This window comes from Bufo gargarizans, chromosome 4, assembly GCF_014858855.1.
Source record: "Bufo gargarizans isolate SCDJY-AF-19 chromosome 4, ASM1485885v1, whole genome shotgun sequence".
Taxonomy (NCBI): Eukaryota; Metazoa; Chordata; class Amphibia; order Anura; family Bufonidae; genus Bufo; species Bufo gargarizans.
Genome location: NC_058083.1, coordinates 138905529 through 138931373, shown reverse-complemented (window position 1 = coordinate 138931373; position 25845 = coordinate 138905529). Strand labels below are relative to the sequence as shown.

Below are 25845 nucleotides of genomic sequence, written 5' to 3'. Positions count from 1 at the left end.
GGTTCTCACCTGGGCGTTTTACAGCGCGTACGATCGCGCTGTAAAACGCCCGACGCTCAAACAAGTGCTTGAGCTTTTTTTTGGGCGTTTGTCGCGCGTTCCCGCACATAGATATTCGGGAACGCTCGACAATGTGTGCACCCCTGTCTCTGTATGCGCGATTGTAAACGCCCGTACAATCGCGCATACAGAGCGCTCGTTTCAGAACGCTCAGGTCTGAACCCAGCGTCACTCAAAACTTTTGGCCACGACTATACACCAACAGGAGATATACTGCATTAGGGCTCGTTCACACGACCGTATGTCTTTTTCAGTGTTTTGCGGCCCATTTATCCCAGATCCGTTTTTCTTTTTTCAGTAGTGTTTCCGGTTCCATTCCATTTTTCCATTATTCTGTATGGCATATACAGTACTTACATAGGAAAAATTGGGCTGAGCATAAGATTTTCAATAGATGGTGCCACAAAAATGGAACAGATAAGGCTACTTTCACACTAGCGTTCGGGGCTTCGTTTGCGAGTTCCGTTTGAAGGCTCTCACAAGCGGCCCCAAACGGATCTGTACTGCACTAATGCATTCTGAGTGGATGCGGATCCGCTCAGAATGCATCAGTCTGGCACCGTTTGTCCTCCGCTCCGCAGGCAGACACCCGAACGCTGGCCGTGCGGAGGCAAACTGATCTGTCCAGAAATGGGGACGGATCCGTTTGAAGTTGACACAATATGGCTCAATTTTCAAACTGATCCGTCCCCCATTGACTTTCAATGTAAGTCAAAACGGATTCGTTTGCATTATCATGTACCAAAAAAAATGTAAAAAAATTTATTTATTTTTTTGTTCATGGTAATGCAAACGGATCCGTTCTGAACGGATCTAAGCGTTTGCATTATAGGTGCGGATCCGTCTGTGCAGATACCAGACGGATCCGCACCTAAACGCAGGTGTGAAAGTAGCCTAAGGAAGACATACAGAGTACATTCCGTATGTGTTCTGTTTTTTTTTTTTGTGGACCCATTCACTTGAATGGAGCCACGGAACATGATTTGCGGTCAATAATAGGACATGTTCTATCTTTCAATGGAACGGAAACGGAATGCATACGTATACTGAATGCTTCTGTATACGGAATGCAAAAAATAGCCCCTATACGGAATGCAAAAATGTTTGTGCGAACGAGCCCTTAACCAAACATGGAATCCAGCACAGCGTCCAATAAAACAATAATTCTTTATTGATCACTTAAAATCCATAAAGTGCGTAAAAAGCTATGTGTACATGTTGTCCTTCATCACGACATTTCATACAATGTGCAGAAAACACATTTAAAAGAAAAGGCACAGCGAATTCAATGGATTGGAAAAAGTCACTCCCCCACCCAATCTAAATTCATCAGAATATTCAAAGAATCTAATTTAACTTTAATTACATGGAAAAAGAGACATTAAAATATCCAGAAAAGCAAAACATGATATTTGCAATGCATTATAAAAGCAACAGATAGTATCTAATAAAAAAGTAATTTCTGATCTCACATTTAATCCTCTGGGCATGTGAGTATCCAAGTCCCTAGACCTCCACGTGTGTGCGTGTGTGTGTGTGTGTTCAGAGAAGGGCAACTAAAGTAATAACTGGAATGGGGCAACTACAGTACCCTGAAAGATTATCAACATTAGGGTTATTTACTTTAGATAAAAGACGACTGAGGGGAGATCTAATGACCAGGTATAAATATATCAGGGGTCAGCACAGAGATCTATCCCATCATCTATTTATCCCCAGGACTGTGACTGTGACGAGGGGACATCCTCTGCATCTGGAGGAAAGAAGGTTTGTACACAAACATAGAAGAGGATTCTTTACAGTAAGAGCAGTGAGACTATGGAACTCTCTGCCTGAGGAGGTGGTGATGGTGAGTACAATAAAGGAATTCAAGAGGGGCCTGGATGTATTTCTGGAGTGTAATAATATTACAGGCTATAGCTACTAGAGAGGGGTCGTTGATCCGCGGAGTTATTCTGATTGCTTGATTGGAGTCGGGAAAGAATTTTTTTCCCCTTAAGTGGGGAAAATTGGCTTCTACCTCAGTTTTTTTTTTTTTTTTTTTGCCTTCCTCTGGTTAAACTTGCAGGATAACAGGCCGAACTGGATAGACAGATGTCTTTTTTTCGGCCTTATATACTATTTTACTATGGTAACCTTGTTGGAACCGCCAGGGCTGGGTCACCAGGGGAAAGAAGAGGCAAGTACTGTTTTTTTCTGTATTGTAAACTTTTTATAGATTTTTCTTCATAAGTTGGATAACCCCTTGACCTATATAGGAAAGCATATTTAATTACCCTCAAAGACAAGCATATACCTCTCAATATATATTTTTTGACAATGGGCAAAGGAACAGTCAAAAGAAACTGTATAACCAAAAAGCTCCCTACATCTGTGTGTAAAGTGTATACAGAATGCTGCACTGACAAATTTGATATATTCAGTACTTTGTGAATTTCTAGCATATTACTTGCAGCACTGGAAGATATAAATCTGTAAATCTACTGCTCAGCCTGTTGGGAGTCTACTTTGCGAGTGGCTATAGACAGGCTAGTAAAGGAAAAAAAAAAAAAAAAAAAAAAATCTAAACGAGTCTACATCTGCGATTCACAATGGGCACACTCCATTACCACTCTAACGCTGTCAGCCAATCCCATTCCCACCTGAAAGTGGGGGACAGTAAAACGAGTAATCACCGAGTCTACAAATATTGAAAAGGACCCTTGCTAGTATAAGTTGGGGACAGTAAAGCATTCCATACTTTGGATGAGATTTATTGAGTGCAATGGTCTACAATAGTTTGGTTCTCACAAGTTATTTCTATATTTCTATCACAGTAAAATGAAGGCATTTTTACCTTTCTTTGCAAAATACATTGTACTCACGTGACAGAATCATTGGTAGAAATGTGAGCTGTGCAAACAGCAGCCAAATGCATTGTAACTGTAACACCTTCCAGGGGACAAATCACTCCATCTTCAGCTAAGTCTTCTCCTTCCAGTGTGTGCAACAGCGACAAAAACTTTTGGTTTATTTCTCTCCAGATTGCAAGCTTGGACTTCATGTCCACTGGCACAGGCCTGTTTTTGGAAAATGTCACAGTAAAAGAAATTACAGACAGAAACAAAGGCTTTTTAGACAACTTCTTGGAGGGGCACACCCATCAAATTTTTTTCTATCACATATATCCTATATATTCACTTCAATGGGGCTGAGCTGCAACAAGGGCATGTGACTGAGTAACGTCACATGGCCTAGGAAGAGGCCATGGCGCTTACCGAGTGCCCGACCTCTTCTAACAGCTGATCGGCATGGGGGCCTCGGGTATTGGACCCCTGCCGATCAGATACTGATGACCTATCCTGAGCACAAGTTATCATTATATATTACCTGATAACCCATTTAATTAGAGTATTACACATAACACTAATGAATGAAATGCTCTTATTAAACTACTCAGCAAAAAAAAAAACACATTTAAAAAGGTGGATTTGCACTGCCAGATTGTCGGGGACGAACATTTGTACACACGCTCGTTCCCCATAATCTGCCCATGTAAAGGTGCCGCAGGACCCCCGATGAATGAGCAAAACAATCTTTCATGGGGTCATCATTTCTGGTCAGCAAATTGTGCTGTGTAAAAAGATCTGCGGCCCACAAGCAATGAATCTGTAGAGAGAAGAGCGATTGCTGTAGCCATCCCTCATCCCCATACAATGAAGGGGATGAAAACCCGCCTTAAGATGTGAGGAGTTCATACATACCACGTCTACATCCACTGTTGCATGCATGAAAGAAATGCAAAAAACACCAGGAATGTGCCAGCATTTTTGTATGCAAATAGTGGGCATTGTACATTTATATATTTTTCCATACTCCTATACAATTTGTATTCCTAATTAAAAATTATAAATCCCTAAAGCCACTTTCATATGCGAGATTGTTGCATTCATAACAAAAGGCACAAAAACAGACTGGTATTACACACGTGTGAAAAGTGCACAGTTTTTTTTGTTTTAGTTTTTTTTTTATGTAAAACTAGTTAAAAATGGTTTATGGCAACAGTCAGTGAGCAAAAATGTATTTTCTGACTGGTGCGAATCTTTTCCATTTGTCAGAAACAGATATTACAAAGAATAATGGGCATCTCTGGAGAAGTGGTCTCCATATTTTACCCTAAAGATCAAGCATGGACAGGATCAGATGTCAAGATACCAGAATTTTGAGTTCGATAATGATAGAAAAGTATTGCAATTAGGGCTGAAACGATTATTCGAATAACTCGATTAAATCGAGTCAAAAAATTCATCGATGCAGTTTCCGTCTCACTCACCGCTTCCGTGTCCTCCGGAGGCCAGAGAGGCAGGACTGAGCGGCCGGCACAGCTGAGGGAGGAGGAGGGAGTCTCTCCCTCCCCACTGTGCGCGGCTGCCACTGAAGACCAATGAGGACAGAGTAGGAGGAGGAGGGGAGGGACTGTGGCCACTGCGCCACCAATGAATGTGCCGGCCATATCCCACAGGGTCCCCCTCCTCCCCCCCCCCCATCATTGGTGGCAGTGTCAGTTCCGATCGGAGCCCCAGCAGTGTAATGCTGGGGCTCCGATCGGTTACCATGGCAGCCAGGAGTCACGCTACTGAAGTCCTGGCTGCCATGGTATGTTAGTGAGCAGAGAGCAGCGCATTATACTCACGTGCGCTGTGGCCGCCGGTCGCTCCTTCTTCTGTCTGTGCGGCGGATTGCTAATGCTTACAGCATTAGCAATGCGCCGCACAGACCTATGAGAAGGAGCGACCGCCGGCCACAGCGCACGTGAGTATAATGCGCTGCTCTCTGCTCACTAACAGACCATGGCAGCCAGGACTAAAGTAGCGTGACTCCTGGCTGCCATGGTAACCGATCGGAGCCCCAGCATTACACTGCTGGGGCTCTGATCGGAACTGACACTGCCACCAATGATGGGGGGGGAGTAGGGGGACCCTGTGGCCACTGCCACCAATGATTAATACTGGGGTGGGGGGAGAGAGGGGGGGGGGGGGGGTTGCGTTACCAGAGGGGGCAGGCAGATCAGAGGCTGGGGGGAGGGGGGCAGGCAGATCAGAGGCTGGGGGGAGGGGGGCAGGCAGATCAGAGGCTGGGGGGAGGGGGGCAGGCAGAGGCTGGGGGGGGAGGCAGATCAGAGGCTGGGGGGGGAGGCAGATCAGAGGCTGGGGGGGGAGGCAGATCAGAGGCTGGGGGGGGGGGGAGGCAGATCAGAGGCTGGGGGGGGGGAGGCAGATCAGAGGCTGGGGGGGGAGGCAGATCAGAGGCTGGGGGGGGGAGGCAGATCAGAGGCTGGGGGGGAGGCAGATCAGAGGCTGGGGGGGGGAGGCAGATCAGAGGCTGCGGGGGGAGGCAGATCAGAGGCTGCTGGGGGGAGGGGGAGGCAGATCAGAGGCTGCTGGGGGGAGGGGGGAGGCAGATCAGAGGCTGCTGGGGGGAGGGGGGAGGCAGATCAGAGGCTGCTGGGGGAGGGGGGGAGGCAGATCAGAGGCTGGGGGGGGAGGCAGATCAGAGGCTGGGGGGGGAGGCAGATCAGAGGCTGGGGGGGGAGGCAGATCAGAGGCTGGGGGGGGAGGCAGATCAGAGGCTGGGGGGGGAGGCAGATCAGAGGCTGGGGGGGGAGGCAGATCAGAGGCTGGGGGGGGAGGCAGATCAGAGGCTGGGGGGGGGGAGGCAGATCAGAGGCTGGGGGGGGAGGCAGATCAGAGGCTGGGGGGGGAGGCAGATCAGAGGCTGCTGGGGGGAGGCAGATCAGAGGCTGCTGGGGGGAGGGGGGAGGCAGATCAGAGGCTGCTGGGGGGAGGGGGGAGGCAGATCAGAGGCTGCTGGGGGGAGGGGGGAGGCAGATCAGAGGCTGCTGGGGGGAGGGGGGGAGGCAGATCAGAGGCTGCTGGGGGGAGGGGGGAGGCAGATCAGAGGCTGCTGGGGGGGGGGAGGCAGATCAGAGGCTGGGGGGGGAGGCAGATCAGAGGCTGGGGGGGGGAGGCAGATCAGAGGCTGGGGGGGGAGGCAGATCAGAGGCTGGGGGGGGAGGCAGATCAGAGGCTGGGGGGGGGAGGCAGATCAGAGGCTGGGGGGGGAGGCAGATCAGAGGCTGGGGGGGGGAGGCAGATCAGAGGCTGGGGGGGGAGGCAGATCAGAGGCTGGGGGGGGGGAGGCAGATCAGAGGCTGGGGGGGGAGGCAGATCAGAGGCTGGGGGGGGAGGCAGATCAGAGGCTGGGGGGGGAGGCAGATAGAGGCTGGGGGAGGCAGATCAGAGGCTGGGGGGGGAGGCAGATCAGAGGCTGGGGGGGGAGGCAGATCAGAGGCTGGGGGGGAGGCAGATCAGAGGCTGGGGGGAGGCAGATCAGAGGCTGGGGGGAGGCAGATCAGAGGCTGGGGGGGAGGCAGATCAGAGGCTGGGGGGAGGCAGATCAGAGGCTGGGGGGAGGCAGATCAGAGGCTGGGGGGAGGCAGATCAGAGGCTGGGGGGGAGGCAGATCAGAGGCTGGGGGGGAGGCAGATCAGAGGCTGGGGGGGAGGCAGATCAGAGGCTGGGGGGGAGGCAGATCAGAGGCTGGGGGGGGGAGGCAGATCAGAGGCTGGGGGGGAGGCAGATCAGAGGCTGGGGGGGGAGGCAGATCAGAGGCTTGGGGGGGGGGGGAGGCAGATCAGAGGCTTGGGGGGGGGAGGCAGATCAGAGGCTTGGGGGGGGAGGCAGATCAGAGGCTGGGGGGGGGCAGATCAGAGGCTGGGGGGAGGCAGATGGAGAGAGTGGTTAATGGAGGCTGCAAGCACCACCTTGGCATGTATAAAGTTATTGGTTTAGAGAGGGGTTAATGAAGGCACCTCCAAGGTGCTTTCATTAACCTCTTTAAACCAATAACTTTATACATGCCTAATGCCAAGGTGCTTCCATTAACCCCTCCAAACCCAATGGGCATGTATAAAGTTATTGGTTTGGAGGGGTTAATGGAAGCACCTTGGCATTAGGCATGTATAAAGGTCTTAACCCCTTCAAACCAATAACTTTATACATACCTAATTACGTACGTTATTTTAAGTAGCTTTTTCTTATTAGATTACTCGATGAATCGAGAAATATAATCGATAGAATACTCGATTACAAAAATATTTGTTTACTGCAGCCCTAATTGCAATACTCAACAAAAATTCAATACCATAAGAAGAAAACACCAAAAAACGGGCAACATGGGGTGAACGTTTATTGTTTTATTTTATTTTTTGGGCAAGTTTTTGATTGCCCTTTATGTGAGGAGGTGCTTGCTTGATGGGGTCACCTACTACTAGTGTGAGGCACATGGAAGTCTAAATTGATAAAACCACGTGCCTCACATTAAGGCCGAATGCACACGGCCGTGAGCGGTCCGTGGAACCGCGGCCTGGACTCCTGCTGAGAGCAGGAGCGCACAGCGTCATTGGTTGCTATGACGCCGTGCGCTCCCTGCTGCAGCCACGGTACAGTAATACACTGGTATAGATCATACCAGTGTATTAGCGTAGTGCGGCAGCAGCAGGGAGCGCACGGCGTCATAGCAACCAATGACGCCGTGCGCTCCTGGTCTCAGCAGGAGTCCAGGCCGCGGTTCCACGGACCGCTTAGGGCCGTGAAAAACGTCCGTGTGCATCCGGCCTAACAGAAACTAAATAAAGTACCTCCTCATATAACAGACAACATGGAGCTAATACGTGAGGTACATGATGGAGTTACTCATTGTTAATGTGAGGCACTTTTTATCAATTTGGACCTTCATGAGCCTCACATTAAAGGGGTTTCCCAAGATTTTAATACTGATGACCTGTGAGTGCCATGGCCTTCTTGCCTCACATTAATAGTAAATAACCCCATCATGTACCTCACATTAACGCCACGTTGCCCATTATGTGAGGAGGTACATGACAGGTTTACTAACTATTAATGTGAGGCACGTGGATTTTGTCAATTTGGACCTCTACGTGCCTCATATTCATAGAAAATAACCCCATCATGTACCTCCGATTAATCCCATGTTGCCCATTATGTGAAGAGGTATATGGATGTGCAAACGGATAAAACCATGTGCATTACATTAATACCTCTTCACAGAAAAGAACTTCCTCTTAAAACAACCTTTATTGGTGTACTCACACAACAATAATATCATGGGCTACATGGGGTTAATGTAAGGTACGTGATGGGGTTACTTATTTTTAATGGGAGGCACATGGTTTTATAGATTTGGACCGCGCTGTGTTAACAGCACAACCAACAATAAAAGAAGCAATGCCTGAAATGTGATAATTACAGTACGGGCTGGCTTGGTTTCTTCTGTGATTTTGCTGTTAAACTTAAGCGAGGCCGCTTCTCTTGAATCTCATCACTGCTGCTCCCACCAGCTTCAGACTCTGTACTCGCGGGCTGCAGTAACATGTGCTGCTGGGGATGGATGGAGTCCTTGGTTTCCTTCTGGAGAGCCGCATACAATGAGGCAACCATGTACTGAAACAACAGCAAAGAAAATATAAAAACATATTAACCAGGCAACATATACACCTACAGGCATCTTTCTAGCTGAAGAAAGCTTGATATATAAAGACTTAAAGGGAACCCATCATCAACTTTATGCTGAGCTCACTGAGGGCAGCATAAAAAGCGGACAGAAATGCTGATGTCAGCGGTGTGTAACTCATGAGCTAAAAGTAAGTGGTTGCCGAGAACCAGCATCATAACCATTGCAGCCCAGGCCCTGAAAAAGGGTCACATCTACCTGAGAAGAGTCATGGTTATTCATAATCTCCTGCTCTCCGCCCACCTGCTGATGATCTGCAGTTCTCTCCTAGAGAGAAAGAGAGAAAACTAGGTAGAAGACTGCCAATCAGCAGGTGGGCGGGAGAGCAGGAATTCATGAATAACCATGACTCTTCTCAGGTGGCCGTGACTCTTTTCCAGGCCCAGTCTGCAATGATTGTGATGTTGGTTCTCGGCAACCACTTACTTTTAACTTAGAAATGACAGAACGCTGAAATCATCTCACCTGTCTCTACTTTATACTGCTGTTAGTATGGGTAGCATAAAGTTGATGACAGGTTCCTTTTAAAGGGGTTGTCCGGGTTCAGAGCTGAATCCGGACATACCTCAATTTTCACCCAGGTAGCCCCCCCCCCCCCCCACCTTTAAAGTTTTCCTATACAATTCTATTTTTGCAGATAGAAGATGAACATTTACATCAGGACATTACTAATGCAAATGTGATCATACTCGTAATGTAGATGGGTAGGAAAAGTCAGACAATAATAGCAATTTTGTACTCATCTGAAAATCCTTTTCTCTCTACATTCATCTCGGGACACAGAGGACCATGGGTATAGATGCTGCCAAGTGGAGGCAACACTAAGTGGAAAAAGTGTTGGCTCCTCCCACCAGCCACGCCCCCTACAGACACTAAGCTAATCAATTAGTACACAAGCAGGAGGAGGAGCCAACAGAAAGCAAACCATATATCTGTATGTAGTGGGTCAGAACCACGAAAAGTGGGTGGGAGCTGTGTCCCTTAATTAAAATATAGTCAGAAAAAGGATTTTACAGGAGAGTTAAAAAAAAAAATATCTTATTTTCTCACTCATGTCATTGGGGGGGGGGGGGGGGATGCACCTAAGGATGCTGAGAGGAGCATCCAATAATAAAGAAAAGGAGAAAAAAGGACAGGCAGTGGTCGGACACACCTATATAGTCGAGATACCACCAATGTCCCAGGAAGGAGAGGATAAGCCTTAAACTGGGTCCACATCTGCGTCCTTAACCCCTTAACCCCATTTTTCACCTTAAGGACTTGGCCATTATTTGCAAATCTGACCAGTGTCACTTTAAGTGCTGATAACTTTAAAATGCTTTGACTTATCCAGGCCATTCTGAGAATGTTTTTTCGTCACATATTGTACTTCATGACACTGGTAAAATTAAGTAAAAAAAAAAAAAAAAAAAAAAAAAAAAAAATTTTTTATTTATAAAAAAAAATTGAAAATTTACCAAAAATTGGTAAAAAATTGCAAATTTCCAAGTTTCAATTTCTCTACTTCTATAATACATAGTAATACCTCCAAAAATAATACTTTACATTCCCCATATGTCTACTTCATGTTTGGATAATTTTGGGAATGATATTTTATTTTTTGGGGATGTTACAAGGCTTAGAAGCAAATCTTGAATTTCACTTTTTTGGCAGATTATCCATTTTAATAATTTTTTTCCAGGTACAAAGCAAGGGTTAACAGCCAAACTAAACTCAATATTTATGTCCCTGATTCTGTAGTTTACAGAAACACCCCATATGTGGTTGTAAACAGCTGTACGGGCACACGGCAGGGCGCAGAAGGAAAGGAATATAACAGAACACAGGGCACGTCCTAGGAAGAATGAGAGCCGAAAGGACAGCAACCACATGCACTTGTCAAATCAAGAGACCAAACTATCAACCCAAGATAAGTCTGCAGTCCAGAGGCCAAGAGGTGTAACATCACTGCAAGGGGACTGAAATGGTCTAGCCCAGGGATGTTCAACTTGCGGCCCTCCAGCTGTTGCAAAACTACAACTCCCAGCATGCACGGACAGCCTACACCTATCAGCTTACAGCAGGGCATGATGAGAGTTGCAGTTTTACAACAGCTGGAGGGCCGCAGGTTGAGCATGCCTGGTCCAGCCCACAGGGAGGAGACCACCTGCTGGGGAGAAAGTCTCGGTAAAAACTCTAGGATCTATAAATCTGGAATAAATGGAACAAGAAAAATAACTTCCTTCTCGTTTTCACTCTCAGAAAGGAGTGCCCACTGGGTATCCAGGGTAAAGGGGATCCTGTATGGGACCAGAGATGTCCTTTGAGGGCACAGCTCCAAGCGGACCTCCACAGATAGAGTTGCAGACAGTGCCCGTGCCATGCCTGTGTCCATGGCATACAGTGATGGCCTACAGGATGACGTAGATTGGAGGGCATACTAAAAATAGGAACATTAGAAGAAAAAGGGAGATTGCCCAAGGAGTCTGGACAGCAAACCCAGCAGATGAACTAAAGAATTGCCAGGAGTGTGGTGAACTCCCTCAGTAGGACAGCAGAGGCAGGAGGGGTAGGTTGTGGTCCAAAAAGCACCTCTATGGACATACATTAAAGAACGACTGATGCAAGATTGCTGTAAAGTAATGAGCCTGCACACCACCAGAATATTCCCAGTGAGGCTTGACGGTCATATTAGGGATAGTCCTGCTAACCCTGAGTACAAGGAGGAAATGGCCCAATTGCTGAGGCCAGAGAAAAGCCTAGGTTGGAAGCGACCGAATGGAGATCCAACACAGAGGGTTGTGAATTCTGTCAGGAAAAAATCTCTAGGAAGCCCACAATGGGTCAACTGCTGTAGCTTTGAAAATGGGCAAAAAAAAAAAACTACATATTTAGCGCCATGTGAAGTGGCTGTTGCAAGGAGGACACGTATACATAAGCGTCAGGCGGTCTCCTAGAAGGGGATCAGTCACAGTGACTGTCCAAGACTTCCAGGAAGGGGCGACCTAAGTAGGTAGATTCAGCCAGATATACTGATAGTGGCCATACCAAATCCAGGCAGTGAAATAAGAGGGGGACCTAAATGTCATCTTAACAATCAAGTATGCTGCTTATAATGGAAAATATTCTGCAACAGCATAATTACCCCGTCACCTAAGGAGATAGTATGCTAAAAGCCTGACAGCACCTGAACATGTATACTAAGGAAAACACCATTGCTTGCTAGTCACAGATATGGTAGATATAGTGACTAGCATGGAGCAGGTAACCAGCCATGTAAGGGGCTGAAGCACAGAAAGTATGGAAGCATGCCATATATACCAAGACTCCACTGCCTGGAGCACATCACAACTGTGAAGCCATGTTGCAGACAGCGGGTAGTATCAGTATGCTACTGTCATGTCAGGTAGAGCATGCAGCAATAATCCAATTGCTGCACCGTGACTAAAGGGTCCATTCGCACGTCCGCAAAATGGGTCCGCATCCGCTCCGCAATTTTGCGGAACAGGTGCGGACCATTTCATTTTCAATGGGGCTGGAATGTGCTGTCCGCATCCGCATTTGCAGATTAAGACACCTTGATGATGCCAATATAGTCAGTATAATGAGGAGCACGCCCACAGTTGTTCAGGATCGGGGCGCTGGGCTGGTAGAACAGACTTGCTTGCATGCTTGTCATCATAATGCCAGTCGGACTCACAAGCAGAAGTAGCTGGGACTGACATATGTGAGCCCCTACCGCGAATATTGCTGAAGGGAAGCCTGTTAGATGCACAGAGTGGAGCAAGTGCTGCAACAGAGGCTGACCCAGCCTGAGAGAGAAGAGCCATAATAGCGACAGCCATACTATTGTATAGCGCTGTAGCAGTGAAAACAGCGCAGAACATTTACCCAGTCTGACAGAAGAATCTCTAACCTGCCATGGGTGAAGAGGTTATATATACTTACCTCCAAGGAGCTGCATACTTACCTCCGAAGACTTCTGCCTCAAATCTAGCAAGGCCACCATCTTCAGCTTGCTGCCTCTTTGTGAAGGAAGCAATGCTGGAGTAAGTGGGACTTTTAAGATAAAGGTGACATGCTCAATGGTTCGGGAGCGGCAGATTTGGTGATACCTCCGCATTCTGGAGGTGGAGAACGAGCAGCCAGTTTGGTGACCAGCTGGTCTCCCTCCTCGCCTATGCCATAACAGGGGGTTTATGCCTCCTGTATTCCTATGTAGAAAACCAAAATCAGGAAAAAATAAAAAATAAAAATGGTAGTAGGTCTCCATAGGTAGGTCTTCCTCCTACAGACACTAAAACTGATTAGCTCAGCATCTGAAGGAGGAGCATAGCGGGTGGGAGGAGATAACACTTTTTACATTTAGTGTCGCCTCGTAGTGGCAGCAGGCATACCCTCAGTCTTCTGTGCTCCACAATGACACAAGTGAGAAAACCATTTACCACCTATCACTTATTGTTACAAGCATGTAAATTATAATTATTGCTACATGCGCTTCGATTTTTCAGAACTGTAATGATAATGGATGTGTGGAGACAAATCTTACAGGGCATCTGTCAACTTCATAGCTACAGGTTCACCCTCCAAGTAGAAAAAAAATGGAGCCAATTCTGGTTTGGAGATCCATTTTTTTATTTTTATTATTACAGCTTGTACAGGATTCTCTTTGGTAAAATAAATGCATTAAAGGGGTTGTCTCACTTGAGCATTTATCATTAGTCTAATTATGGTCTTACCTTATAGGGCGGCCCCCACTGATGCCATGGCACTTCCCCCCCACCCCCCCGCTGATTTCGGCGCCTTATATTATAATGAGCCGACTTAGTTATACTAGGCAGAGACTCGCAGTTTTGGGGGCGGTTCTGGGGGCGCAGTACTGGGGGCGGTTCTCTTTTCCCTGGCTGTGAGCGCATCCAACCAGAGCGCACCGCTTTTAGCCGTGGAGAATGAGCTCTGATTGGATGCCCTCACTGCCAGGGAGAAGAGAACCGCCCCTAGCGAAACTGCAAGTCTCCGCCTAGTATAACCGAGTTGGCTCATTATAATATAAGGCGCCGAAATCAACAGGGTCAAAAGAAAAAAAAAAAAAAAAAAGTGCTATGGCATCAGTGGGGGCCGCCTTATAAGGTAAGACCATAATTAGACTAGGGTTCAACTGATGAAAAGGTCCTCTTTAATCCAGCAAAGGAAGCAATATGGACAACCACAATACATTAGCAAGTGCCTTGTATTAACCTTCTCTACATGATAAATGCCATTTGCCGACATGAGACAACCCCTTTAATGTGTCACTTACCAGTATTACTAGTGAGGTCAAGCCTACATGTGTATACTGAAAGGCAGACTCTTTAATGAGGGAGACTGAATTTGTGCCTTATATAACAATTTATTAACTTACATTGAAAAGGATTTTATCTCCTGACATGTCTGCTTTGCTTTGTGCCATTTCTCCAACTAAAATGTTATGAATGAATTGCTAGCAGTCTGGGTATTAGTACTTGGGGTGTGCCCCAGTACAGTCTGTCACAATCCAACCTGTGCTGCCAGTGGCAGACTGTACAAGGACACCCCAACTGGGCCTTTGTTGCAAACTGATAGTAATGCATTCATAGCCCTCTAACAGGAATAATAAAGGAATGGAAAATGATAGAGTCTTAAGAATAGATGCTCCAGAATTGTTAATACACGGGGAAAGCAATTCGTTTCTAAAACAGACATGGAGGGGTCAGGTCCTCTTTAATAAGACGTCTTACCGTTTGCTGACTCTGACTTCCCAGGACATCGACAAAAGCCTTACAGATACAATGGACGTGATCATTGCGAGCTTCCTTTGCAGATTCATACCCTGGAGGTACAACAGTCAGAAAGTACTGAACAATGTGGCAAAGTGCTTCTCTCAAGGTCCCAGACTGGACAACCTTCAAGACACCTCCTTCAAACAGAAGTGCTAGCTTCTTGAGCAAAATGTTAAGGTAGACAGGCTCTATGTTCAAGTGTGACTCCGGCTCAAGGGCAAACAAAACCTTCACAAAGTCTAACAGTGGAGCTTCAAAGAGCAATTGTTCTTCTAAGTCCATGTCATTTATATATTCCAGCACCCCAAAAAACATAGTGAAGAAAAAGTGCGCAGGCTGTTCTGGCGGTCCTCCCAGACGGATGAGCTCCTTTAAGAAATGTAAAGCCAGTACTTTCAGCCGTGAACCCCCATAATCTAGCAAAGAACAACCAATCCCCCAGAGGAGCAGGTTCTGTCTCTGGAAATAAAACGCAGCGATATCAGCATCCTTGTCAGTCAAGACCATTAATATGGTTGTTTCTAGCGACTCCACGTGCTGCATATTCAGGAGGTGAAAAGGAGCAGACCTCAGATTTGCCTGGCTTTCCATCCCCAGGCATAAGAACCTGCTCACGACTGACGGCCATTCTGCAGACCCCTCCAGGCTTTCTCTATGCAAACGAATAAGATCGTCAAAGAGATGCAGAAAATCATTTGTAAGTTGGCCAAAGAGAGATGGACTTTTATTCTTAAAAAGGAAAAGCAGGGAGCGGATGACGCCAGCAATCTTCTTGTGTAAAGGCTGACAGCTTGGTGTGGCGGCGATCCGGAGAAGCCTGGAGATTATCCAATTACTAAACTCTAAGGAAGGAAACACAGAGGTGACTTACTGTCCAGGGTGACACAGTCCTAGATTACAAGTTGTACTGATCCAATGTATGTAGAAATCAACATATAGCCCTGATCCAAGATATTCTCCTGTGCAGACCCATCTTCTCCACGGTCAAAAACAAAACACATTTTGAGCCATTTTTTTCCCGGCAATCGGCTCTCTTCCATCTTATTTTAGCTAACATACACTTCACAGGTTATCCAAAAGTAGCAGACAGGATTCCAGCCATCCTTGTAGTATATGGATGAACAAGCCTTTCAGAAAAACCCATTTATGGGTCCAAATGTCATAGGGGAAAATTATCAAAAGTGGTGAAAAGGAAAACTGAAAACTGGAAAATGAAAGGTGGAATCTGATTGGTTGCTATGGGCCACCAATTCAGTTTTCCTTTACATTATAACGGATAGGAATGCTGCAGTTTCTTCCTTCATCCATCGTTATAATACAAGGTTGGTCCGAGTCCCAAAGAACAGGAGCCGCTTCTACAGACTGGCCCTCCTTCTATGATGTCCAGTTGGCATAACAGGGCACATAGGGAGGGCTGTCTTCATGAGATACACGCCACCATTAGTTGAGCAACAGACACTTCCACAAGTACACAGTGCGGTCCAGCCGTGGGAGGCACATGCAGATTTAAACGGGAATCCGCCAGATAATCGCTAACGTTAGCTATTATCTGGCATTGTATTATTTATCCTTAAAGGGGTTGGTCTCACTTCAGCAAATGGCATTTATCATGTAGAGAAAGTTAATACAAGGCACTTACTAATGTATTGTCATTGTCCATATTTCCTCCTTTTCTGGCTGGATTCATTTTTCATCACGTTGTACACTTCAAGTGGCTTGTATTAACTTTCTCTACATGATAAATGCCATTTGGTGAAGTGAGACAACCCCTTTAGGATAAATACTACTTCTCCTTTTTTTTTAATCCACTCCTGATTTTGACTTAAAAAAACTGCATTGAAATCCAGACTGTGTGGCAGCAGCCCTCAGACTCCTTCAGACAAGCGTGGTCTGTGAAACACTCTCCATGTGATGGATGCATTTCCAGGACTGACCTAAACGCACGGTATCACAGTCATCTATGATTCTGCGAGTCCCAGCCCAACCGTGGGTGTAATGTCCCATACTTAAATGATATTGAGAAGAAAGCAGAAAAAAAAGGAAGTGCAAGCAAGTCAAGACAAAGCCTTGTGTAGTCTTAGACTAATTTACATTCCGTCACTGAAGATTTCTTCTATCTGGCTGACATAGAAAGCCAGAGATCAGTAATATGGTTGAGTCTATCAAGCAGTAACCTACCGATACAGCGTCGATCTGCCTCACTGGCTGGGCAGCTATTGATGGAGTTGACAAACATACGTGGCGAGGACTTCATGATGTGCTGAATGAAGTCCAGCAGCATTACCGAACTTGGTTGAGAGTCACCATTTTTTGACAGCTCCACAGCAACTGGAGAAAAACAAGATCAATAAGAATGAATGATCAAATCCAGCACAGAGACCAGAAGTCGGGTTACATAGGACTGCACTTTTTATTATTTGTCACTTTTAGTTTTAGACCAGATACAGTCTCCACTGCGCTTGTACCCGACCACTTACACAGAAGGTTAGCCTGCACATGTAGATATGCCTATATAAAACCTAAGCCTAGGTTATAAACATATAGCCTAGATATAACTGGAAATTAGATGGCAAGTTGAATTTAACAAAACAATTAACAAAGCTCATCCGGAGGAAGCAGAAGGTGTGCACCCTCGGTCCATTTCACCACGCCCAAGGATACCTTAAAGGGGTTGTCCCACTTTGCTTTTTTAATCTTATCAGCAGTAGATGTCCTGATAACTTCCTGGTTCTCAGGCAGTTGAGTGAAGGCCACGCCTCCTCATGACTCACCCTGCGTGCTCGTTCATGTGTATGAGGTCATCCACATGGAGCCGTATGTGAGGTCCCGCCCCCCCCCCAGTATAATAAACATTGAGTGCGGCCCCCCCCCCCCCAGTATAATATACATTTAGTGCGCCCCCCCCCCCCAGTATAATATACATTCAGTGCGGCCGCCCCCCCCCCAGTATAATATACATTCAGTGCGGCCACCCCCCCCCCAGTATAATATACATTCAGTGCGGCCACCCCCCCCCAGTATAATATACATTCAGTGCGGCCACCCCCCCCCCCCAGTATAATATACATTCAGTGCGGCCACCCCCCCCAGTATAATATACATTCAGTGCGGCCACCCCCCCCCCAGTATAATATACATTCAGTGCGGACCCCCCCAGTATAATATACATTGGTGGCGCAGTGGGAAGTGCCAATGAGGGTTAAAAAATAAATAAAAAATTAACTCACCTCCTCCAATTGTTCGCGCAGCTGCCGGTCTCCTGTTCTATCTTTAGGACCTGTGAAAGGACCTTTGGTGACATCACTGTGGTCATCACATGGTACATCATATGATCCATCACCATGGTAATGGACCATGTGATTAGCTCAGTGACGTCACCAAAGGTCCTTTCACAGGTCCTAAAGATAGAACAGGAGACCGGCAGCTGCGCGAACAATTGGAGGAGGTGAGTTAATTTTTTATTTATTTTTTTAACCCTCATTGGCACTTCCCACTGCGCCACCAATGTATATTATACTGGGGGGGTCCGCACTGAATGTATATTATACTGGGGGGGGGGTGGCCGCACTGAATGTATATTATACTGGGGGGGGTGGCCGCACTGAATGTATATTATACTGGGGGGGGGGGGGTGGCCGCACTGAATGTATATTATACTGGGGGGGGGGGGGCGCACTGCGCCACCAATGTTAATACAAATGCAGGAGGTGGGTGCCGGAGTGAAATAGCCGGCACCCGACCTCTATGATAGGGGGCTGCGATCAGCGGCAGTTAACCCCTAAGGTCCCGCTCCCTGTCATAGAGGTCGGGTGCCGGCTATTTGATTCCGGCACCCGCCTGCTGTATTTGCGCATGCGCGGGCGTGCGCGTACTTGTAGGAATGGAGAGGCGGCCCGAGTACTTGTTCAGCCGTTGTGCGCAGGCGCGGCACAGCGATGCGGCCGGACGAAAGAGGCCGTATCCATGGGATACAGAAAACAACAAAGGAATCGCTTTACATGATTTTTTGAATGAAAGGTAGCTTTTGGATAATAACATGGATAGGAAGATATGTTGTGTGGGGGTAAATAGATTAGATAAAACCTATTTTATGAAGTGGGACAACCCCTTTAATAAAACCAAAAGCCAGGTTCCAATCTGTTTACTCCTAGGCTGTGTGCTATATGTAATGATGTTGCTAACCTTTTCTTTCATTTAGAAGTTGTGTTTTATTCTGATGACATCACATTGGTTTTTGTCTTAACCAGTTAAAGACTGGGCCATGCATCCCCCTTTCTGGCCAGACGCTTTTTCCAGGAGATGAGTCTTTGAAAGCCACACATTTTTTTTTTATTGTTTAGATGTGTAAATCATTTTTGCACCTTTTTCTGGCAATATACAAGACGCTATTTTTATGTCATTTTTACTTCATTACTTTATTTTTAGTCACCATGAAAAGGTTAAAAAAGGGGGGCTAGTCTGTTTACTTTTTACATTTTTTGTTAATAGTATAATGTTCCCTTTCCCTAACAGTTGTTTTGATATATGGAAGGTATAAGTTATGGTTTCTGGGGCAGGGCTAGAAGCTGTGATACAGCAGCATTTTAAAAAAATGTTGTCTATTTTATATTTTACTTTACAAGTTGTGCGCCCATTAAAGGGGGTGTCTCATCATAAACAATGGGGGCATATCGCTACGATATGCCCCCATTGTCTTATAGGTGCAGGTCCCACACGCACCTATATCGAGAACGGAGCCCCGCAAGGTGGTGGCTGGAGGATTCCTCATAGAAGTGAATGGGAGCGTATCAGGCATGCGCGGCCCCCGCTCCCATTCATTTCTATGGGGCCGACGGAAATAGCCGAGCTCGGCTATTTTCGCCGGCCCCATAGAAAATGAATGGAAAGCAGCTGTGCATGCGCAGTGCGCACTACTTCACTTGCGGGGCTCCGTTCTCGATATAGGTGCGGGTCCCATCGGTGGGACCCACACCTTTAAGACAATGGGGACATATCATCTATGATGAGACAACCCCATTAATGTCATATAAGGACTTTAGGAGATAATAAAATATTTCCTTTTTTTTTCTAATTTGTTGCAGATTTCTTCTGTAACTGGGGCTGACATATTGGCCCCAGTTACAGGGGGAATACAGCCCCCAGAGGGGAAGTTCAGGCAGAGCTTATCTGGATTTGCTAAGACCCAGCAGCTTGCTCAGACCCCCAACCCCAGTGATCAAAGGTCTGCTGGGAACAGTGTATATTAAATGGCAAGGGAACTTCACTAGACTGACTGGTGCCTGAGACTGGTGGCTGTGGCTGAGACTGATTGCACTGAGTAATGGCTGAGATTGATGGCTGCGGTTGGTGGCTGAGACTGCTGGCACTGACTGGTGGCTGAGACTGCCGGCTGCAGCTTGTGGCTGAGACTGCTGGCACTTCGACTGGTGGCTGTACGGCTGGCACTGACTGCTGATAGCGACTGGTAGGTCAGACTGCTGACAGGGGCTCCTCTCTATATGGCTGAAAGGGCTGGGACTGGATCCGAGTGGGAAAATTACAGAGCGGGTCCTATTCTTGTCTGCCCCCTTCTATTGATGGAAGTGAGAAAAATACAGACTGCACAAGGAAGGTCTCTGTATTTTGCGGATAGAAATACAAAACCGGCGGTGTGAAGGAGACCTTGCACAGGATAAAAACCAATAGATCTGCGCGAAATGTCACTTACCAACATCTACGTCTGTCAGGATCCGGTCTATGAACTGGCAGAGAATCTGTCGTGGTTTCTGAACGACTGTTTCATAAGACTCTGAGCTGGCACTAAAAGAGAGAGCACAGAAGTGACACTTCACACAGCAAGTCCCCTCCAGTATGCGGCTTCAGAAGGGCAAATACTGCCCCCGTGCTGCCTGTGGGGAAACGCTATACGACCTCATAGGGCATCTTCCCCTGCATGAGGGGTCAGCAACCTTCGGCACTCCAGCTGTTGTGAAACTACAATTCCCAGCATGCTCCATTCATTTCTATGGGAGTTCTGAGAAGTACAGAGCATGCATGCTGGGAGTTGTAGTTTCATAACAGCTGGAGTGCTGGAGGTTGCCCACCCCTGCTCTACATCCTTCAGGATGACCTGATACTCTGAGCTGACACTTCTTTGTTATGTGGCTAAAAATAAATGCAGAGGTACAAAAACAACGCAACTTAAAGGGGCTGTGCAAGAACAGAGGGGTTTTGGGACAACCCCACCACCACTTTACCGGACATGTAAAGGGAAACGTACCTGCTACCCAGTGTCGACTCCCCGCTCCTTCTCCTCCAGGCCTGCGGTGACCAGCTCCTCTTACGTCATGATAAACGGTCACATGACCCAAGAGGATCCGATCTCCGTTGCGATGATGTCAAACCGGATGTTTACATCGAGGAAGCCCTAGAGGAGAAGGGCCAGTAATGTGTATGGGGAGCTCCCGGATCCCCGGACTTCTGGCTGCGGCTCATCTCCTGGAAGAACTAAAGGAGCCGACATCACACATCCTCTGACGGGGAGAGAAGGATCGGGGGAAGGGAATATGTTCATCCGATCCTTTCATTTTTCCAGGAGATACTTTCTCCCTATACAATACACATATACATGCGGCCACGCTGGTCGCGTATTAGTATGGGGGATCCAGGAGAGACCGGCGTCGGCCGAACAATCAGTTGACAGCTTTCCAATGTGTATGGCCACCATAGGAATCCCTGTGCAGGACGTGGCTATAAGGCTGTTCCATTATATCATATGGCCGGGTTCACACTGCGTTCAGCTCTCCGTTAGCCTTTCTGCCAGGGGTATTCATTTGGATACCCAAAAAGTGATATCCAGACATATACCGCGACTGATCCATTCACTTCAATGGGACACAGTTCAGTGGATTCTTCTCTGTTTCCCCTGCTTTCCGGGGGATTAGAAAAACATGGCTGCTTCCTTCAAAAATCAGCAGCCGCCCTCTCCACAGCGGTATTGGCTCATATAGAGATGAGATGCAATACCGGACACAACCTGTGGAGAGGAGTGGTGCTGTTTTTTTTTCAAATTCTTGACAACCCTTGCGTCGTAGACTTGTCCAGAAGCTGACCGTCAAGCAGGCTACACTGATGTGTGGGACTCCGTCTGTCACAGTGATTTGTGGATTCCTGACAGAAAGCCGAGCGGAGGGCTAAACGCAGTGTGAACACGGCCTAAGGGCTGCAGCGTGCTTTTTTTTATTAGCGGCCATGTTAATGATGCACACAGGGACAAGCAGACCTCTGAGGTCCCCAATACACTGAACCAGTGACAACCTTCCCTGTACACAGTACAAGGCAACCAATCAAAGCCCTCCTTTCAATTTCTAGCGGCCTGTTGGAAAATGAAAGCAGCGATCTGATAGGCTCCAGGCTAAGCGACTTTTCTAACTAGCTGTGACAGAACAAGGCTGAGGTAATGGCCGAGACCTTCCTGATAATTCCGCCTCACTGACACTGCAGGCACTCCGGCCGGTGGTGAACCACAAGTCCCAGCTGTCAGCAGGACATGCTGACGCTAATAGTTCCCCCACATGTCCCGGGGGCTCCCTATCCGGCCAGTACCTGGCGAGCTCCCGCAGGGCCGGGATCATAGAGGCCATCTCCAGACCAGGATCCGCCGCCATGGTGAGCAGCCGCTGTCATCTGCCTTTTCAGTTCCCGGGAAAACAATCCGAAAAAAACTGCGAGTGACGGGGACGGCGCTCAGTACAGTGGCCGCACTGGGCCGAAACTTCACAAATCTCGCGAGAGAAAGCTTAGCATGTGCACAGCAGACTGCAGCTCCGTCATAGTGCACAGCGTGCTGTATACAGCAGGTTATACTAACTCCTGTACTGCTCAGGAAACGACTCATCAGGACTGGAAATCTGATGTGGGAAAGCTGGGTGACCACCAGTATGGCTGCCTATAACCTGTAATTGTCCCCAGTGGCGTAACTACAACTGACTGGGCCTCACAGCAAATTTTTGAAGTTCCCTTAAGGATCGGGCTCATTTTCACCTTCAGGACCAGGCCATTTTTTGCAAATCTGACCAGTGTCACTTCAAGTGGTGATAACTTTAACCCTAAGTTCACACCTGAGCGTTTTACAGCGCGTTCAAACGCGCTGTAAAACGCTCAACACATGAAAACCAATGCTTCCCTATGGGAATGGTTCTCACCTGGGCGTTTTACAGCGCGTACGATCGCGCTGTAAAACGCCCGACGCATAATCAAGTTCTTGAGCTTCTTTGGGGCGTTTTGACGCGCGTTTGTGGCCATAGGACACTGCAGTCAATCACACAAACGCGCGTCAAATGCGCGTTTACTATTACAAAAAACGCGCATAAAAACGTGCGACAAAAATGCGCGTAAAACGCACGTTTGAGAAACTCTCAGGTGTGAAAGCAGGGTAAAACGCTGTTACTTATCCAGGCCATTCTGAGAGAGTTTTCTCGTCACATACTGTACTTCATGATACTGGTAAAACAGTATTCATTTTTATTTATAAAAAAATACCTAATTTACCAAAAATTTAGAAAAATTTGCAAATTTCCAAGTTTTAATTTCTCTACTTCTATAATACATAGTAATACCTCCAAAAATAATTATTAATTTACATTCTCCATGTGTCTACTTCATGTTTGGATCATTTTGGGAATAACATTTTATTTTTTTGGGACGTTACAAGGCTTTAGAAGCAAAACTTAACATTTCTCAGAAAAGTTTAAAAACCCACATTTTAAGGACCAGTTCAGGTCTGAAGTCACTTTGTGAGGCTTACATAATAGAAACTACCCAAAAATAGAAACTACACCCTTCAAGGTATTCAAAACTGATTTTACAAGCGTTGTTAACCCTTTAGATGTTCCACAAGAGTTAATGGAAAATAGAGATAAAAATTCAAAATTGCAATTTTCATCTGTATAAATACCCCCCAAATGACCCCATTTTAGAAAGAAGACACCCCAAAGTATCAGCGGAGGGGCATGGTGAGTTCATGTATGATTTAATTTTTTTTCACAAGTTAGCGGAAAATGACACTTTCTGAGGAAAAAATAATAATAATAAAGTTTCCATTTCTCCTAACTTCTGGCAAAAAAAAAAAAAAGCTCCCACGGACTCACTATGCCCCTCAGTGAATACCTTGGGGTGTCTACTTTCCGAAATGGGGTCATTTGTGGGGTATTTATACAGATGAACACAGTCCCAACAAAAAAAAAAAAAGTGCATCATCATCACATGATCTTTTACCATGGTGATGGATCATGTTCCTGCACACAGCAAAGAAAGAAGACAGAAGAGATGCCGACTGCGCGATCAAGTGGATTAAGGTGAGTTAAATTGTTTTATATTTTTTTTACCCCTCTACTGCTATTTTACTATGCATTCTGTATTCAGAATGCTATTATTTACCCTTATAACCATGTTATAAGAGAAAACAATACAATCTACAGAGCACCGATCCCAAGCCCGAACTTTTGTGAAGAAGTTCGGGTACCAAACATGCCGATTTTTCTCACGCGAGTACAAAACCAATAGGCCTTTAGGTGTTCCACAAGAATTAATGGAAAATGGAGATGAAATTTCAGAATTTCACTTTTTTGGCAGATTTTCCATTCTAACCGCTTTCCGCACACGTAACGCCGATAGGCGTCCAGGCGGCAGCGCTCTCAGGGTTCAGCGACGCCTACTGGTTGGGAAACACTGTTGTAAATAACAGGGAAAAAAAACGGTGCCAAAAAAGCTATTTCTTGTTACCTTGCCTCACAAAAAGTGTAATATAGAGCAACCAAAAATCATATGTACCCTAAACTAGTACCAACAAAACTTCCACCCTATCCCGTAGTTTCTAAAATGGGGTCACTTTTTTGGAGTTTCTACTCTAGGGGTGCATCAGGGGGGCTTCAAATGGGACATGGTGTCCAAAAAAACAGTCTAGCAAAATCTGCCTTCCAAAAACCGTATGGCATTCCTTTCCTTCTGCGCCCTCCCGTGTGCCCGTACAGCAGTTTACAAGCACATATGGGGTGTTTCTGTAAACTACAGAATCAGGGCCATAAATAATGAGTTTTGTTTGACTGTTAACCCTTGCTTTGTTACTGGAAAAAATGGATTAAAATGGAAAATTTGACAAAAAATTTAAATTTTGAAATGTCATCTCTATTTGCCAATAACTCTTGTGGAACACCTAAAGGGTTAAGGACGTTTGTAAAATCAGTTTTAAAAACCTTGAGGGGTGTAATTTCTTAGGTGGGGTCACTTTTATGGAGTTTCTACTCTAGGGGTGCATCAGGGGGGCTTCAAATGGGACATGGTGCACAAAAAACCAGTCTAGCAAAATCTGCCTTCCAAAAACGTATGGCATTCCTTTCCTTCTGCGCCCTGCCGTGTGCCAGTACAGCAGTTTAAGACCACATATGGGGTGTTTCTGTAAACTATAGAATCAGGGCCATAAATAATAAGTTTTGTTTGGCTGTTAACCCTTGCTTTTTAACTGGAAAAAAAATATTAAAATGGAAAATCTGCCAAAAAAGTGAAATTTTGAAATTGTATCTCTATTTTCCATGAATTCTTGTGGAACACCTAAAGGGTTAACAACGTTTGTAAAAATCAGTTTCGAATATCTTGAGGGTTGTAGTTTCTAGAATGGGGTCATTTTTGGGGTGGTTTCTATCATCTAAGCTTCACAAAGTGACTTCAGACCTGAACTGGTCCTTAAAAAGTTGTTTTTTGAAAATTTCTGAGAAATTTCAAGATTTACTTCTAAACTTCTAAGCCTTGTAACATCTGCAAAAAATAAAATATCTTTCCCAAAATGATCCAAACATGAAGTAGACATATGGGGAATGTAAAGTAATAACTATTTTTGGAGGTATTACTATGTATTATAGAAGTAGAGAATTTTTTTGTAAATTTGGTATTTTTTTTATAAATAAAAATGTTTTTTTTTACTCCATTTGACCAGTGTCATGAAGTACAATATGTGACGAACAAACAATCTCAGAATGGCCTGGATAAGTCAAAGCGTTTTAAAGTTATCACCACATAAAGTGACACTGGTCAGATTTGCAAAAAATGGCTTGGTCCAAAATGAGCCCGGTCCTTAAGGGGTTAACCACTAAAAAATTACCCTCTTTTATATCTGATTTTGCTGATGTATTTTCTGAAAGTGGATGCCAGGATTTACCTCCGCATCGGGAATATGATTGTCCTATCAACCTTCTTCCCGGAGCTAAGTTGCCCAAATCTAGGTTGTATAACCTTTCTGGACCGGAAAGAACGTCCATGAGAGAGTATATTACCGAAAGTTTGGCTAAAGGACACCTAAGACCTTCCAAATCTCCGGTGGCAGCAGGGTTTTTCTTGGTAAAAAAAAAGGACAGAACTCTTAGGCCATGTCTGGATTTCCGCGAGCTCAATCGGATTACTGTCT

At 46.1% G+C, this 25845-nt stretch overlaps 1 protein-coding gene across 2 annotated transcripts in view; it reads right to left on the bottom strand.

Annotated features, from left to right (window-relative positions):
* The window catches only part of ATR (ATR serine/threonine kinase), a 141720-nt gene extending 119579 nt beyond the window's left edge, over window positions 1-22141 (bottom strand). For both annotated transcript variants that reach the window (XM_044290356.1, XM_044290357.1), the window contains exons 1-6: window positions 21993-22141; window positions 20116-20207; window positions 16587-16736; window positions 14367-15250; window positions 8368-8561; window positions 2925-3119 (exon numbers count right to left, since the gene is read on the bottom strand). In XM_044290356.1, coding sequence (XP_044146291.1) covers window positions 2925-3119; window positions 8368-8561; window positions 14367-15250; window positions 16587-16736; window positions 20116-20207; window positions 21993-22054 — 1577 coding nt within the window. In that variant the 5' untranslated portion in view covers window positions 22055-22141. The remainder of the gene's footprint in view (window positions 1-2924; window positions 3120-8367; window positions 8562-14366; window positions 15251-16586; window positions 16737-20115; window positions 20208-21992) is intronic.
* Between the last annotated feature and the right edge of the window lie 3704 nt (window positions 22142-25845).